At 48.7% G+C, this 16,411-nt stretch overlaps 2 protein-coding genes across 3 annotated transcripts in view; both read left to right on the plus strand.

The window, feature by feature from the left end:
- The window catches only part of anln (anillin, actin binding protein), an 8,268-nt gene extending 145 nt beyond the window's left edge, over positions 1-8,123 (plus strand). The window contains exons 1-24 of one of the 2 annotated variants that reach the window (XM_011609246.2): positions 1-9; positions 1,209-1,350; positions 1,424-1,801; positions 1,887-2,158; positions 2,404-2,944; positions 3,039-3,244; positions 3,311-3,418; positions 3,500-3,599; positions 3,677-3,987; positions 4,071-4,219; positions 4,440-4,581; positions 4,653-4,788; positions 4,888-5,070; positions 5,171-5,297; positions 5,461-5,509; positions 5,650-5,703; positions 5,783-5,827; positions 5,990-6,022; positions 6,114-6,132; positions 6,386-6,498; positions 6,658-6,744; positions 6,814-6,921; positions 6,993-7,165; positions 7,248-8,123. The exon at positions 1-9 is cut by the window's left edge and continues 145 nt beyond it. In XM_011609246.2, the coding sequence (XP_011607548.1) occupies positions 1-9; positions 1,209-1,350; positions 1,424-1,801; positions 1,887-2,158; positions 2,404-2,944; positions 3,039-3,244; positions 3,311-3,418; positions 3,500-3,599; positions 3,677-3,987; positions 4,071-4,219; positions 4,440-4,581; positions 4,653-4,788; positions 4,888-5,070; positions 5,171-5,297; positions 5,461-5,509; positions 5,650-5,703; positions 5,783-5,827; positions 5,990-6,022; positions 6,114-6,132; positions 6,386-6,498; positions 6,658-6,744; positions 6,814-6,921; positions 6,993-7,165; positions 7,248-7,362 (3,600 nt within the window). In that variant the 3' untranslated portion in view covers positions 7,363-8,123. The remainder of the gene's footprint in view (positions 10-1,208; positions 1,351-1,423; positions 1,802-1,886; positions 2,159-2,403; positions 2,945-3,038; positions 3,245-3,310; positions 3,419-3,499; positions 3,600-3,676; positions 3,988-4,070; positions 4,220-4,439; positions 4,582-4,652; positions 4,789-4,887; positions 5,071-5,170; positions 5,298-5,460; positions 5,510-5,649; positions 5,704-5,782; positions 5,828-5,989; positions 6,023-6,113; positions 6,133-6,385; positions 6,499-6,657; positions 6,745-6,813; positions 6,922-6,992; positions 7,166-7,247) is intronic. The other variant, XM_011609248.2, reaches the window with a different exon arrangement.
- Positions 8,124-8,368: 245 nt separating this feature from the next.
- On the plus strand, positions 8,369-11,101 carry sdhaf3 (succinate dehydrogenase complex assembly factor 3). Its single transcript, XM_003969147.3, has 2 exons — positions 8,369-8,656; positions 10,189-11,101. Exons 1-2 carry the CDS (start codon positions 8,480-8,482, stop codon positions 10,372-10,374), a joined length of 363 nt encoding a protein of 120 aa, XP_003969196.1. The 5' UTR covers positions 8,369-8,479; the 3' UTR covers positions 10,375-11,101.
- The last annotated feature ends 5,310 nt before the right edge of the window (positions 11,102-16,411 follow it).

Genomic DNA, 16,411 nt, shown 5'->3' on the forward strand with positions numbered 1-16,411 from the left:
TTTACCGAGGTATGTAGGCTAACTTTCACTATTTTAACGTTATCCGTTAAGCTACCCTCCCATAGCATCAAGTACGTCTTCTTCTAAATAGTTTCTGATCACTTTTAGCTACTGAACTGTAACTTTAGCTTCTATAATTATGTTAGATATACCAGAAAGACGGCCTCGAGTCTTCAAAAAGTCCATAATGGACATATATAGAATAATATATAGAAAGTTTAGTAACACCTCGACATATCACGTGCTCCTTTTGTCAGATGTCAGAAAACCAGTAAGACCCAAACTGGTCTTTCGAGAGAAATCATCTTTTGGGGGCTTTAGTCCTGTTGGACGACCAGATTGTTATGCAGCAATATAATCCTGATAGTTCAACCAAAACACAGAAATAACCCTTCTCATCTTTTAAAGTTCTGTAAGTCTTTCGTCTTTTCTGATACTTACACTCACATGATAAACATGATGGGAGAATTAATGTATTTTCTATTGACAAATCAGAATCATATCAATGGAACAAAAAGTCCATTTTAGATACTAAACCTAGAATAATGTTCGAGGAAAGGCGGTCCCACCCCAGTTACATGTAGTCCTAATCAGTCTATATTATTGTAAAGGGCTTTTCACAGCAGTGTAAATGTACTAAACAGCCTTGTAGCCATGTAAGGCAGTGGAATGTGTCAGCATTGGAAAATGTCCAACGCTCTTTTCCCTGTGCACACCAGAGCTGCAGCGGTTTAGAAATTCAAATCCAGAACCAGCAGGAGTGGCTCATTCTGAAGGAATGTTGACGCTGAATGTGACATCAGGTTTTCCACACTGCTCCGAGGAGCTGTGCAGGCATTGAAGTTCAGCTGCAGGAAGGTGTTGGAGCTGACTTGTCAGCATAGAGGGAGGGACCCATCACATGGGAAGGAAGCACGGACGTTATTAAAAGCGGAAGGGTTGCTTTGAATGTCTATTATAGAAAGTGTGTGGTGGGCTCTGTTGCACAGCTTTGTGTTCACCCAGGGCTGCTCGTGGATGTGATGGATGAGACACACACCATTGAGGCGACCTGTAGAATCATAAAACATGCTGCATCCAAACCCGTCACAATATTTACCAGCAGAAAAAGATGATCTTGCACATCAGAAACACCAACTTGGAATGTGGGATGTTTTTGAAAAGTCTGGATTAGTCCAGTGATACATTATTGTTCTTGGTCACACCAGAAACTTTTAGAGCGAACTCGGGCTCGTAGGGAAAACCTGCAGAAGAAGATGGCAGAGCGACCAAATGCTGCAAACAGACAGGTGGCAAAAAGGCCGCTGACGGACACCAACAGTCTGATCGGCGAGTCTGCCGTTGATAAAGGTAGGAAACACCTTTGTTTTGCTGTACGTAGAGATGTTCGGTTAATGATCATCTCGTCGCTTCCTCACCACAGTTCCACAGGTGTCCACCAAGCCGTCTCCTAACAAGCGCAAGTGCTCAGAGGAAAATGTTCCAGCTGCAGCTGGTGAGGAGAACCAGGAGCCCGTGATGGCGCGATCTGGAGCCCCTAAGTTATCAGATCCTCCGACAGAGAGAAAACCCCCTGTCGGTCCCGCTAGCATCAGATCTGCCTCCTCCATGGAGAAGGTGGACATCCAGCCTGCTGTCCAGCCCCATCCAGAGCCGGAGAGGATGGTTGTGTCTGATGCTTCGGAGGCTCTACGCAGCAGAGCAGCAGAGACTGTGGTGGCAGAACAGACTCCATCTACCGCTGGGATGAAGTCTCGTCTGCAGATGCTGGCGGAGCAGAGGAAGTGTTGGGGGGCTGGCGGTGAGATTGTTTATCTGACTTCACATTTGTAGGGTTGTCCATCTGTCCACAATCGCCATCCAAACCTGTGTGTTTCTTGTTTTAGATACGTCTGATGCAGTTCCAGACTACACTCCCATGTCCCTATTAAAAAGACAAGCCGAGGCCCCACCTACCCCTTCCCACACCACCACCACCTCCTCTGGAACACCGGTGGGCAGGAGAGGCAGACTGGCCCACCTCGCTGCCACCATCGGATCCTGGGAAGATGACCTGAGTCACAGTCACGTTCCTGCAGCCAAAGAAGTACCAAGTAAAACTGTTCCAAAGGCGGGAGTGAGAGATGCTGCAGCCACCAGCAAGACCGTCTCCAATCAGGTAGGTTCAGCCCGAGGAACCAGTTTAACTTAATTTTAATCTAATTTAAACACAGGTGATACTCAAGTGTGGTCATTCAGTACTCGGCCAAGAACTGAACAGCAATTATTCAGTTTTATTATTATCAATTGATTAATTTTTTTTAAAGAAATTGCAAAGAAGATTATGTGACTGTAAACCTTAAAAAGCTACACCAAATGTATTTACGTGGGGGAAAAAAATTCTGTTTTTGTATCTTTCACCAGGCTGCATATTCTCCATTAAAGTCGAGCCGTGTCGTTCTCCCAAGTACTCAAAAGAGTGAGGCTCCTGTAACCAGGCCAGCTCAGAAGAGCTCCATCCAGGGAGCAGCTGTCTCCAGTCCTCAGAAGAGCTCCATCCAAGGAACAACCTTCTCCAGTCCTCAGAAGAGCTCCATCCAGGGAGCAGCAGTCAACAGTCCTCAGAAGAGCTCCATCCAGGGAACAGCAGTCAACAGTCCTCAGAAGAGCTCCATCCAGGGAACAGCAGTCAACAGTCCTCAGAAGAGCTCCATCCAAGGAACAACCTTCTCCAGTCCTCAGAAGAGCTCCATTCAGGGAGCAGCAGTCAACAGTCCTCAGAAGAGCTCCGTCCAGGGAACAGCCTTCTCCAGTCCTCAGAAGGCTGATCCATTGGTGCCTCAGAATCCCCTGAAAAATCCAGTCCTCTCCAAGGCTCCGCTCTCCACCTCCAACCCCCAGAAGCCTGAACGTGCCAAACCCACCACTGCGAGCACCTCCCAGGATAAGACACCCGGAGCTCCTGGTGAGTGGTTGCACAAAAGCAGTTATATTGTTGAAAACCTTCTCTGTGCCCTTCACATTATGTGGAAGGTTAAGTTTCTTTTCTGTTTTTACAGGTGTGAAAACCTTTCTGGAGCGTTTTGGAGAGCGGTGCCAGGAGCGCAGCCACCCGAACACCCCAGCAGGGGGCGCTGACTACGCCAAGGTCCCCAGTGTGGCTCCATCAGCTGTCACACCAAACAGCAGATTAATGCAGGAGCGCTTCAGAGCGGCCCAGGTTGCCAACACGACCACAGCTGATCTGACTCAGAGACAGAAGATGGTAGGCTGATGTTACTGCCCCCGTGCTGGGCTTTTATCACAATAATGACATCTGGTGCCCTTTCAGGAGCGAGAGGCTGAGCTGGCTCAGATACGAAACCGCTTTCAGAAGGGGAACAACATGTGGAAAACCAAAGAGGTGGCAGAAGAAGCCAACAAAGTCCCAGATGTCAAGGTCTGCCACCAGCCATCTAATGGGACAGGAAGCTACTCATCGGTATTTCTCCAGTTACGTGACTGTAAAATGTTGTTTTAGGAGTCGGATGTTCAGGAAAGTGCATCATTGGAGCCAGAAGATGAACCCACCCCACCTTCAACCGAGAACACCAAAGCACCCAGGAAGTGTTCTCTATCAGGTGGGGTTCAATGTTCTGCTGATGCCCGGTTTCTTTTTAAAAACATTTACCTTATCAGCAAAACCCCTTTGGTTCAGGTCTCGGGTTGATGGCTTCACCTCCAGCCTCAACATCCAGTCCTCGGAAGGTGGTTGTTGAAGACCAGCAAACTGAAGGGAGCACTGAGCAAGATGAGGAGGTCAAGGAGATAGAGATGAACGTGGACCAATCCATCAATTCTGATGTCATCAACGGGCTGTTTGAAGGGATCCTGGAGCAGAGTGAAGACCAGGGGGATGAGGAGGAGCAAGAGGAGGAAGATGCTCTGAATATCTCCTCCATGTCTCTCCTCACTCCTCTGGCAGAGACGGTAGCTGCTGTGGTAAAGAGTCCAGAGAGGAGGATGATGGTGGGTGCAACGCGTTACCACGCCACACAACACACAACACACGTTCTTCCTGTTCCTGTCAGCAACACTGTGTTTTTTTACAGACTTCGACTCCAGCCAGCTCGTTCCTCATTAAGAGCAACACTCCAGAGAGCGTCTCCTCAGCTGACAGCCTCCAGAGAACCGAAATCCTGCTGTATGCCTCCTCAGACTACATCGACATCCAGGAGGAAGATCACAAGCTTCCATACAGGTGTGATTTTCTTCAGTCCCATGTGTCTTTCAGGGTGTTTGAAAAGGTCAGGCTTCCATAGAACCACCACCACACAGTTCCTTTAGTTACCTGGCTGGGCAGCTCAGAGGTTTGCAGCTTCCGTCTCGTTCCGAGAGGACACAGTGATGCCTTATGGTGATTTGGTGGAAAAAATATTGTTATAAGTTTTATAATTGTCTCGTTTCGTTGGTTGTGTTAGCGTTGATGCGTACCGGTCCACCCGCCTGAAGGAAATGGAACGACCTAGCGTGAAACAAGTGATTGTGAGAAAGGAGAACGTCTGTCAGAGAGCAGAAGAACCCAAAGGAACCAGTGTCTTCAGCATCAGGCAAAAGATGAAGGTTTGGGCTCCAGACAATAAGTTCCTTCAGAACTGTGAGGAGCAGATGTCCTGACCGTGTCGTTTCTGCAGGTCGTGACCAGCGAGATGAACCTGCAGCAGACGGTTATTCATCAAGCCAGTCAGGCGCTCAACTGCTGCACGGATGAAGAACACGGGAAAGGTTCTCAGGTGGAGGCCGAAGCTCAGAGGCTGCTGCTGGTGGCGAGTGAGTCTGACAATCCTCCTTTCTGTTTCATTGTTCTCAATCATGTGTTTGCCTGGATCGAGCCTCGCCGTAAATCTGACCTCTGACCTTCTCGCGTAGCTGCCAGGAGGGAGGCACTGGTGGTGGAGCTGGACCGTCTGAAAGGAGAACTGACGACTCCCACAAGAACACCTGCAGCTCCAGACTCTGCCAACGTGTCTGCGTCCAAAGGTTCCATCAGTCTGAAGGAGCTGCGGCTGCCTCTGAAGGCCGACTTTGTCTGTTCTACAGCCAACAAACCAGGTAGAAAAACACCCTAGTGGCTTATAAACAATGGCTTTAATATGATTATTAATGGCAGTCTGGCGTTAATAGACTATTAATTATACCCTGGTCATTTCAGAAGCCACCAAACACTCGTTCTTCATCATCATTCGTGCTGGAGCACAGAACATGGTGGCCACCCCGTTGGCCAGCACCCACCGCGGCCTCAGCGGCGACACGCTGACTTTCCCCACCAAGTTCACTTTGTGAGTCGCTCCTCCTCCACCCAACTGCACCAGGGGTGTCACCTGTAGAGTGGGCGGAGCACGGCGTGTTGTGTCACCGCTGCTCTGCAGGTTGCCAGATCTGGTGTCACCTGACATCTGCTCTTCATCACTGTTCTGACGTCTGACTCTTCTTTACTTTCAGGTCTGATGTTTCTAGCAACTTTGAAGTTGATCTGGAGGTTTATGGGCTGGTCAGTTTATTCCTCATTTTAAAACTTTTGAATTTTACTAGTTTTATTAATGTTCAACATTGTCTCTCATCCACTTGCATGAAAACAAATTTCCTGTTAAATCAATATTTTTCTTTTCTTTGGTGGTGTCTGATCTGCAGGTGCAGAAACGAGAAATTTGCAGTGACAAGAAGAAGAAACCCAACAAGTCAAAGGTGAATTAAGAGAGTAGAACACTGCCAAAAGAGGACGGTGTGTGTTTTAATGTGTGCGTGTGTGTGTGTGTGTGCGCAGATGATTTGGCAGCAGATTTATGAGGCCCATGATTTGTGTATGTCGGTATGAACCATCTGTAATAAATCCTCACATGTTTGGTGGGGTTTTCATGCGCTGGCAGCACGGTGGTTCCTCAACTTTTTAATCTTGTGGGTTCTGTTTGGGTTTTTCTTTTTCTTTTTTCCCCTCCATTTTTTTTTTAAAATCCAATGTTTTTATTTTCAGGCCATCACCCCGAAGAGATTTCTGGCCATGTCTGTGAGTAGTTCACATTAAACTTTCTACATCTTTAAGATCTTTTTGAACCCCTGAACTGTTATTAAATCATTTTTTCCCTCTTATTTTGCAGAAAAGCGTCCAGACTCCAGGTATGAGGAGGATGTGAGATACATCCAGATGTCAGTAGTGATCCTTCAACTGTGAATCTTATCAGTTTAACGTTTGAAAGTTAAACCTCAAGAATCCCTCAGTTTATCTTCCCTGGTCTGGTTTTATAAAATACATGTTAAACTCTGAATTCGGACCTCTGCCTTTGTGAACGTGATGCTTATGACAGATGTATATAATAGAGGTGTATAACTGATGTATGCAGTATGGCACCGCTAATCCTCTCATCCGTAGTGGTGGCGAGTCCTGGAGGCCCCAACGCTGTTCGTACCAGTAACTTTGTGCTGGTCGGCTCCCACAAACTCACCCTGGAGTCCATCAGCAAAAACAAATTTTCTCTGGAGAAGGTATGGAAGCCAAAACTGTCAAAAACGTGTGTGTGTTCTGAGCTCTCAGCTGTTTGCTACTTTGTCTATGGGATCTATACATCACACAAAGATCACATGATCACAGCCCATCAGTTGTGCTTTCTGCTGGGATTGGACGAATGTGTGTTTGTCCTGCAGGTCCCATTCTTGTGTCCTCTAGAAGGTCACATCTACCTGCAGCTGCAGTGTGAGGTGGGTTCCAGGGTGGAGCAGAGGGGCTTTCTGGTGAGTGACGACACAGCAGAGTAACCAATGACCACGCTGGCGTGGAGCTGACGTCTTGTCTTCTTTCAGAACATGTTTGAGGACGTGAGCGGGTTTGGGGCGTGGCACCGACGGTGGTGCGTCCTGTCTGGCTACGGCATCTCCTACTGGAAGTATCCTGACGACGAGGAGCGGAAGGTAAAGCACAAAAACGGCACGTTTGTGTCGGGCTTGTCATTTTACATCGTGTTTTTTCTTCTTGGTGTCAGAACCCCATTGGACGCGTCAACCTGGCCAACTGCACCAGTAAGCAGGTGGGACCAGTGAACCGAGAGTTCTGCGCTCGACCCAACACCCTGGAGCTGATTACAGTCCGACCTCAGAGGGAGGACGACAAGGAGACGCTGGTCACCCAGTGTCAGAACACCTTGTGTGTCACCAAGTGAGTGTCCCCCTGTAGCAACACACAGGTGAGCCCTCGCTCAGGATGAATGTCTCGTAAATGTTTGTGTGTGCCTGTGCAGAAACTGGCTGAGTGCCGACACGAAGGACGAACGGAATCTGTGGATGAACAAGCTGAACCAGATTCTTCTGGACCTGCGGATGTGGAAGCCCAACAGCTGTTTCCATCCTCAGTAACTAAACTGTCGTGTCAGAATCTTCACACTGAACCAAAAAAGTGCAATAACACTTTAAAGTCTCACTTCTTTCTACCCCAGATGAGGAGCGAAGGTTTAGACCGGAGGGGGATAAAGCCATATATTAAAATAGAGCAGTATTTTTATTTTTTGGAGGTGGGATTTTTTTTTACTTTGGTTTCTTTTTTCCTGAATTCTGCTGAATATTCCATGTTTATGCGTTTTTACATGCAGCCACATGAAATTGACGAAGGAAAACACCCAGCCAGGAAGATGCTGCACAGTGTACTGAATGATGTTTGTCTGTGGATGCTGAAATGAATATAAAAATGCTCTTTGAAATTAGTCAAGTGTTGGATTTAGGCACCGCTTTTAAATACATTTTATCCTGCATGGTGACACAAATGACAGAGATGTACACTTCTTTTATAGTTATAGTAGCTTTTAGAACCTGCTGCAGCCTTTTTATGTTTGTCTGCTGTTTGGATGCAGAAATAATGCAGATTTCATCGTCAGTCTGTTCAGATGTGATGTTGATGTTTAGATGTGTGAACTGTTATGCACTCTGCTCATATCAGCGCATCCAGATTTGGATTAAAATATCAAACTTTTGGCCTTTTTGTGCTTGTTCTGACTTTAATTAGGACCCTGCAGATTAAAAAACATTTCAATGACAGTTTAATTTGAGGACTGAGATATTTGATGGGGGCTATTCCTCCCTAATTATGGAGAGTTCAATAAAAAAATCAAGAATTCTTCTAACTTGTGTTTGGGTCATCATTAAACACTTTTCCCTGCTAAAAGGACCCTAACATTTTCAATTTAATTGGCCTTCCCAATACTCAAGATATATTAAAGGAAATAAAATAAGAAATCTTCCAACCAAAGCAGAAAAACAATGTGGTAAAACTACTTAAAAGGGTGAATATTTACCATTTAAATTCTGTGAATGTCATTCCGCTCCAGCAGGGGGCGCTGCTGCAGGTAGCGAGCGGAGATCCCGGATATTTCACCGAGGAGCAAGAAGAAGTGTTGAATAAGAATCCCAGATGTGACCGTCAGAACTATTCACCTTTAGTTCCATCATTTCGGGGTCTTCTCCCGGATTAACCGTTGTCATGGCAACCTCGGCTCACGTCTCCAAGGTTCGGTCGCTGTATAAACGTATTCTGGTTCTTCACCGGTTCCTGCCGATCGATTTAAAAGCTCTGGGTGATCAATACGTCAAAGACGAATTCAGGAGACACAAAAATGCAGCAAGCGAAGAAGTGAAGAGTTTCATGAAGGAGTGGGAGGTAAAAACTGCTTTATTCAGCAGCCCCGGTCACAAAATACGCCTTTATTATTCCCACATCAGCACCACCGTTAAAGTAGGTTTGAAGATGTCATAAACGAATCACTCCGGTGTCAAAAGCACAGACAAATAAATATTTAAATGTTGACTATATCTGTGATTCTCAATCATCCAGGTCATTGTATCCAAGGTAGTTTTCTCTGTCAACTGGACTGGAACTTCTGGATAGAAGGCGAAACGTCTTCAAGAGAAGAAACCCAGTCCAGTTGACAGAGAAAACTACCTTGAATGTTGACTATAGTTCAGGTAACAACCTGATGTGTGAAATCATGACAATAATACGTTTAATACTAAAGAAATTTAAACTACGTCAGTTTGCAATTTAAGGTTATTTATTTGAGGTTTTTTTGTTACACGGAAATGCTTTTGTACTTTCTATTAATTTACATTTTGCTCATCTAAAATTAAAAACATTTACAGTAAAAGTGACGAACATTAAAATACCTGATTGAATTGTCCGTGACCCATCTGTCCTGTCAGCGTAGCAAACAATGTTTTCGTGTATTTATTTAATTTTACAAATCTTTATTTTTTAAATTATTGCTGAGAAAAGTTGAACGGTTGTCTGATGCAGTGGCGTTTGTGTCCACGAGGGGGCGGAAGAGCCTCGGACAATAAAGTAGTTCCGTCTTTAACTGGAATTATTGATCAAACTAAGAAATAAGTTGCTTTTAAATCTGTAAGAACAGTCAAGAGTCTGTATTTACAAAGTTCGTAGGGTGGATCATGATCATGACATTCAACCCCGCCCCCCCCCCCGCCTCCACCACAGCTGAACTGATCCAGAATCAGGGTGGCGGTGCTACAAACACTTGCTGGTTTAATTGAGCCTGATGGTTCTGAGAGTGCCGCGCCGCCACAGGTGACGCGTGGAAACATCCCCACCGCCGGTTCCGTTCGGAACGCTTCTGCTCCGTCTGCCGGAGAGCAGCGACAGATGAGGAGCGAGAGCAGAAATGAGATCAGGCCTGGAGTGGTCGGGCTGTAATCCATTTATTCCAGAGCCCCCCTGGGAATTCTCTGCTAACAAATCGTCTCCATCAGCCCAAGAAGCTGCTGCGGGGGGGGGGGAGAAAGAGGGATGTTTGTTAGGAAGATTAAGACCAGGAATGTCTGGATGCACGGGAGGCAGCGGCGCCTCCGGACCAGCTCCTTTGGTGTTCTGGCCCCTTTCTTCATCCTGAGTCTCCCTCACGTCCTGATTGGCCTCTTTGTTGATCACCAGAACTTTGGGCCAGGGCGCTGATCTGGACATGCCCCCCCCCCCCCCCCCCATCCCATCTCACCCCCCCGATCAATTCTCACTTCATTTGCACCCTGCCGTGTTAACATCGCCTCCGTCCAGACCCGTTCATCACGTTTTTTTCCTACTATATTCTGTGACCAGGCTCAGCTCAAAATGACATCCCATAATATTATTGATTTTTGGTCATAACAAAGTAAAGATGTGTTTTTTACACCCCCCCCCCCCAGGGCTACAGGGACACCCTACAGACGCAGGTGCTGGACGCGGCCCAGAAGCGAGGGGGCTCGGTGCAGTTCGGCGCCGTCCTGACGGAGGAGAAGCTGCGCCACTTCCAGGACGAGCAGGTCGGGCAGCTGTACGAACTGATGCTGGAGGCCAACAGACCCAACACACAGTTCCACATCCAGGACTGAGCCCAGGGGCGGGTGGAGGAACACCTGAGGATGTTAAAGTGGCGTGAAGCCGACGTCTGAGTGTCTGTTCCTGCCTCCCGCCCCCCCTCAGGTGGTGCATTAATGTGGCACTAATGACCCCCCCCATCACCCCCGCCCTCATTATTCATGCAGAGACGTGAAGGCTGAGTGGGAGCCAAAGATGCGTTTTAATGTTCTGGAAGGAGTCAAACTGCCACCATCACCTCCCACAGAGCCCCCCCCCCCCCCCCCCCCAACACCCCAACACCCCAACACCCCCCCCCCCCCCCCTCTGATCTGCTGCAATTTTAGTTGTTCAGACGCCATAAATTAGGATGAAAAATGTTACAATAGAGCTGCTTTACACCAGTAAGAGCAGCTCCTTCCCTCCCAGTAGATCCAGTCCCATCCCTCCCAGTAGATCCAGTCCCATCCCTCCCAGTAGATCCAGTCTCATTCCCTCCCAGTAGATCCAGTCCCATCCCTCCCAGTAGATCCAGTCCCATCCCTCCCAGTAGATCCAGTCTCATCCCTCCCAGTAGATCCAGTCCTTTTGTCCCAGTAGAACCAGTGAAGCTCGTCAGTGTTGGGGACAGAACGGTGCCAGATAACCAGGGATGGTGGTGACCCAGAATCTAAACCTGATCACCTGATCACCTGATCACACATCCAAACACATGAAGACTATAAAGATCTAAAATAAAGTTCTGACATCACTTCCTGTCACTGGTTGGTTCTTAGCTCCAAGGTTATTTGGTTCTTTAGTGGTTTACCTGCGTTTCTGGAAGGATCCGTCTTTAAACGGATCAATGGAGCATTTTTATTTCCCTCCGGAGGATCGTTTAGTCAAACAAAGCAAAGTGAATTTAGCTAAAGTGGATTGTTGTCTGCCGAACGACCAATCAGCTGCTGTTTGTTCTGAAACCTGTTAATGAGCATTAACGTGGAAACAGGGAATCAGGCGTCCGTCAGTCTGTACGTCCGTTAAAAAAGGACACTACATTCGGCCACCACAGGGGGCGCTGTGGCCTCAAGGAGGCGAGTTTTCTTTTGTTAGCGACACAACGACTTTGGGTTTTTGTCGTGGGTTCACTGTTAAACCAATGCAGCTAAAAACGAATCGCAGGAGCAACGGAGAATTTATTCCTTTACTGCGACCAACCACCAGAGGGCGGCGATACGTTAGCGTAACTCCTGTCATGTCCATCCCTGACATTAATGCTCAAAGCTAATTCTAAGAGACGAACTCCAGCCAGATGACCACGCTCACCTGGACAGATGTACCGACAGGTGACGACTGTTTCCACGGAGACAAACAGGCATTTAAATTACCATGACGACCACTTCAGCACACACTCCTGTGTACAAGCTCTAGGATGATCAGCACCCACCAGCAGCTTCATTTGTAGAGCTATGTGAGCTGAATACGCTTGCGCCGCTAAATCGCTAATCAATACCATCAATCCAGAAACATCAAAGGCCTCGTTAGCCTGAACAAAGACAGCGCCAGGGCAACCAGACAATTGAGGTCATTTCTTTGAGCTTTGTTTAAATATTGAAGCATTTTACCAAAGAGGATTGCATGTTTTCCTGTATCGTGTGTGTTAGCACAGCGCTAATTTGACCATAAACGGGGTTTATTGAGCTTGTCTGGTACATGAGGTTGTAAAGGAACCCCAGGTGAGATTTGAGGTTTATCTTCAAACAGCAGCTGGAATAACTGTTTTATTCTGCAGGAACTTTCAGGCGTTACCGTGAAATGAGACCAGGAGCATCGATAATCTGATGCTACAAAGGAAATCATTCCCTTCGTTCACCTTTGAAGTAGCAATGCTGTGCAGTCAGACTGAAGTCTGGTAATCAGATTACAAGAAATCAGATTACAATATTCAACTAAAGCTGCGCAGCAGCATTTTATGGTCTCGTCACGAATGTGAAGGCAGGTGGTCTTCACCTTCTCTTCACCTTCAGGAATCACAGTCTTCATCAGATCATCGGCAGGTTCTGATCTGGGCTGTTTGTGATCGTAAACCTCGGCAGCTAACGCGGCTAGCTAGCATCCTGCTCCGATCCAAAGAACTTCGGAATTATAATTATTTGTCAACGATCTTGTGGAAGAATGTTTATTTTGTACACAAAGTCTCTTTAAATCTCGTGTTTTCTCAACAACCGTCCTGCCGAACGTTGAAGACGTGGAATTGAAATCATCAATAATTCAGACTCAATTATTCAGCAGCTCCTGAGTCTGGTGCCCAAACGCACCTCGTCTCCGCACCACCGAGGTATTTTTAGATTTTATCCTTCGCCTTCTGGAATAGATCATCTTTCCACTCCTTTCTAATTAACGGATTAATGCAGATTAAATGTGGGTTCCCAACTTTACTGCACATCAGAAGGCTTCTGAACACCAATGAAGGTTCGACGGCGTCTCAGCCAATCAGACGCCCCCGACCGACACCGGGACCAATCAGCAGGGAGCCGAAGTTCCACAGTAACTACTGAAACTCACGTCTTTAACAGATAATGTTGACTCGTTGGCTTCATCGGCAGCTCTGCCATAAACGTGTCGACGGACACCGGAGTCTTCTGACAGCAGCGCTGACGCCTCCAGGATGGGAATCATGTTGATCAGCGGTGACGTCTGCTCCATCAGACTTTTATTATTCTGACACTCTCTTCCGCCCGTCGCTCCGAGCGAGCCCAGAACCTCCCGTCGTTCGGACCCCCCTGCCTGCTGCAACCTTTGACCTCCGCCTCGACACGGTCCTGAATCTGTCGTGGATCTTTGGGAACCTGAAGAGGAACTCATTTCGATGGGCGCCGACCTTTATTTGAGCTTCATCTCACTGGGGTCAGTAACATCTGAAAGTCAGATTTCCGCTGTGTTTGGTTCTAATCCCGAGAGGCCAGATGCTCCTCTCACCCTCCTTTCCATGCAGGAGGAGAACCCAGGTGTTTTCAGCTGTTAGCATTGTTAGCATCCACCTTTAAGATGGAAATTTTCCATGAGTTGAGACTGGAAATTCTGCTTCCTGCTGGTTCCCCCCAGCACGGCCACTGAGGAGCCGTTGAGCGTTCAGATCAGAGCTCGGAGTCAGGCGCCGGACCGACCTGTCACTTCTCGTCTGTCCAAACGGGTGGAAAATTGTAAAAGCTGCTCCCGGCCGAACGTTTGTTTGCTATAAAATCAGCAGATTTTTACGGCTGAACATCAGGAGGAAACAAAGTCCAGTTTATGACGAGTCTGTCATCTCGATCCCACTTCCTCTAAAGTGCTGCTGGATTTGATTTTTCGGGTTCTTTTACCTCCAGACCCACTAAAACGCTTAGAACCCCTTTTAGGAAACCTGAAGGAGAACCACAGATGATGGAACCGTCTCCCTGGGATGGACAGACCTGCAGTAGATACAGAGAAGGTCCTCCCAGCCCTCAGGTCTTGATGGTCCATATCCAGGAGCAGCAAAACATCAGAAGTGTATCATAATGTTTGCTGTCGCCCCTGGATACCGTCCTCCATATGGTCCTGTCCTCCATATGGTCCTGTCCTCCATATGGTCCTGTCCTCCATATGGACACAGGTGGATCGTCTAAAATGTGACCTGAACTCCAGTCAGAACATCCTCTCACAGGGCTGCTGGTTCTGCTGCTTGTTCTGCTGCTGGTTCTGCTGCCGGTTCTGCTGCCGGTTCTGCTGCCGGTTCTGCTGCTGGTTCTGCTGCTGGTTCTGCTGCTGGCTCAGGTCTCTGTGGTCTTTGATGTTCTCGGCTTTGATGCTTTGCTCTGAGTTCCTCAACATCGCTAGTTTAACTTGGCCTCCTTGGCTTCCTCAGAGGGCAGTTTGTAGGCTACCTGCCCCTCCTAACTGCCCTCCCATGTCGAATGAGGCCAGATTGCAGGTCAGGTCTCAGTAGGACCAAGACCATTAAGCAATTGGACCTGATAATCGAGCAGCCCCGAAAACCCACCAAGGCTAATTAACAGTTAGCACCAGGCTACGTCCTGGTCTTCCTGTAGCCTCCTGTTGCCCCGGAGGTTCCCCAGCTGCCCCCCCCCCCCCCCCACCGATGTTCCTCCTGCTGCAGAGTCATGTGACACATGAAGCTTCCAGAAATAATCTCCTCTCAGTTTCAGGGTGACGTGAGTCCAGACAATGAGCTGAAGGGCGGCGGCGGCGTTTATGACGGTTCTGCTGAGATGACGGCGACTGTCAGCCTGAATCTTTGATTAAATGTGAGGGACAGGAAGCTTGACAGGGACACGAAGCTTCCTGTCTGAGCGGGGGGGGAGGTCGGGACCCCCGCCGAGCAAAGACTCATGGGAAAAACTGTGACTGCCTGATAATTATTGACTGTTGGGTCACTTGGATCTGCAGAACCCTCCCAGAAACCTTCAGTGGGTTCACCTCCCCGAAACCGGCTGATTAGATCACAACAGTTCCCGGGCGATTCCGCACATTCCCGACTGAACAAACCTCCAGACCTGGACTCGTGTCCTGTCTCCGTCCTGTTGAGACGAGCTCAGCTCCACTCTCCTGCTCACCACCCAACACGGATCTAAATCACCCCCACCCCCTCCCCCCCCCGGCTGACGCTAACGCCGCCGCCGTTATTGGACTGGCGTCCGCGGAAACAGCAGGAATATAAATCAGGCGATCGTTGTGGGGTTTTTCAGACGTGTGACAGGAAGTGGAGCGGCGCGCTCTTTACAATGGCTGCTGGACTCCCCCCGGCCCCCGGCCTTCATCCAAGGAGCAGGATGAGATCGATAGAAAGGTCAGATCCAACCGACGGGAGTCTGGAACACACATAAAAGGTCTCCACATAAAGAGCCGCTCACGCTGAAGTGAATATTTGATGCTGCTGATCTGAGCGGAGATTAGATGGCGAGGGAGATGTCAGGGCTGATCTATGGTCCAGACAGGCCACCCGCCCCCCCAGGACCCCCAGACAAGACCCCCTTAATCATTTACTGTGGATGTGGTGGCGGAAGCTTCAGGTGTGATCGTCTATACCGATCAGCTCGGCCTCTAGGGGGCGCCCTCCAGAGTGGGAGGCTGGGGAAGAAGTTCCAGAGCAAACAGGACGAGGAGAGGCGTAAGTTAGCCTCTAGCCTGACAACTGACGGCTCAGAGGAGGACCAGGACTCCACGTCACGGCTTCCTTTACTTCCACCTGAGCTGAGCTGAAAGCCGCTGGAACATTTCCAGCGTGAGAGTGGGAGCGCGGGACGCCGAGTCGCTGCGCGGCTCCAGCGCGGCGAGCGGGAGGACGACACGCAGGCTAAATGCAGACGTCGAGAGTCTGTTAGCTTCCGCCCACTCTGTGCTGCACACTGCTAATTAAACTGTCACCTTCTCAGCGTGCAGCGAACAACAGAGCGTCCCGCACGAACACCCAGTCCTGATGCCGGCGGCGTCCTCGCCACTGGGACACGACAACCGCTTCTCGGCTTTTTGATTTTTAAACCCCCGTGTTTCAGGTGTCACCTTTGACGCAGAGCCTCTTTTGGCCACCTGGGGGCAGCCCGGTGCTCCGTCGTTAGCCTCCGGGCCAATCGGCCGCACGGACGAGGGTTCGATTTTCTGTCTCTTTGGTTCTGGTTGGTTTATTTTTATGGGTGCGACTCTTCTGAACCTTCATCAAAGACTCACAGATGGAGTCTCTGTGTTTCCTTCGTTTTAAATCTGTTTGAACCGGTAAAAACATCAACCCCACCCTCCCAGTCTCTGCACTGGTTTCTGACGGGATCCTCTCTGGTCTCTCTGGAGACACGAGGACGGTCGCTTGGTTCCTCTGGTTCTTCCACCAGAGCGACCTTGGAGCTTCACTTCCAACATCAACTCGGCTCCGCGCAGCCTTGATCCCTTTCAGACGGCAGAAAACAAGTTTCCATCTGCAGCTAATGGACGGACGCTCCTCCTGAGGTCGTCCTCAGGGTGAGGTCGTCCTCAGGGTGAGGTCGTCCTCAGGGTGAGGTCGTCCTCAGGGTGAGGTCGTCCTCAGGGTGAGGTCGTCCTCAGGGTGAGGACGAGAGTGTT

Source organism: Takifugu rubripes, chromosome 12 (genome assembly GCF_901000725.2).
Source record: "Takifugu rubripes chromosome 12, fTakRub1.2, whole genome shotgun sequence".
Taxonomy (NCBI): domain Eukaryota; kingdom Metazoa; phylum Chordata; class Actinopteri; order Tetraodontiformes; family Tetraodontidae; genus Takifugu; species Takifugu rubripes.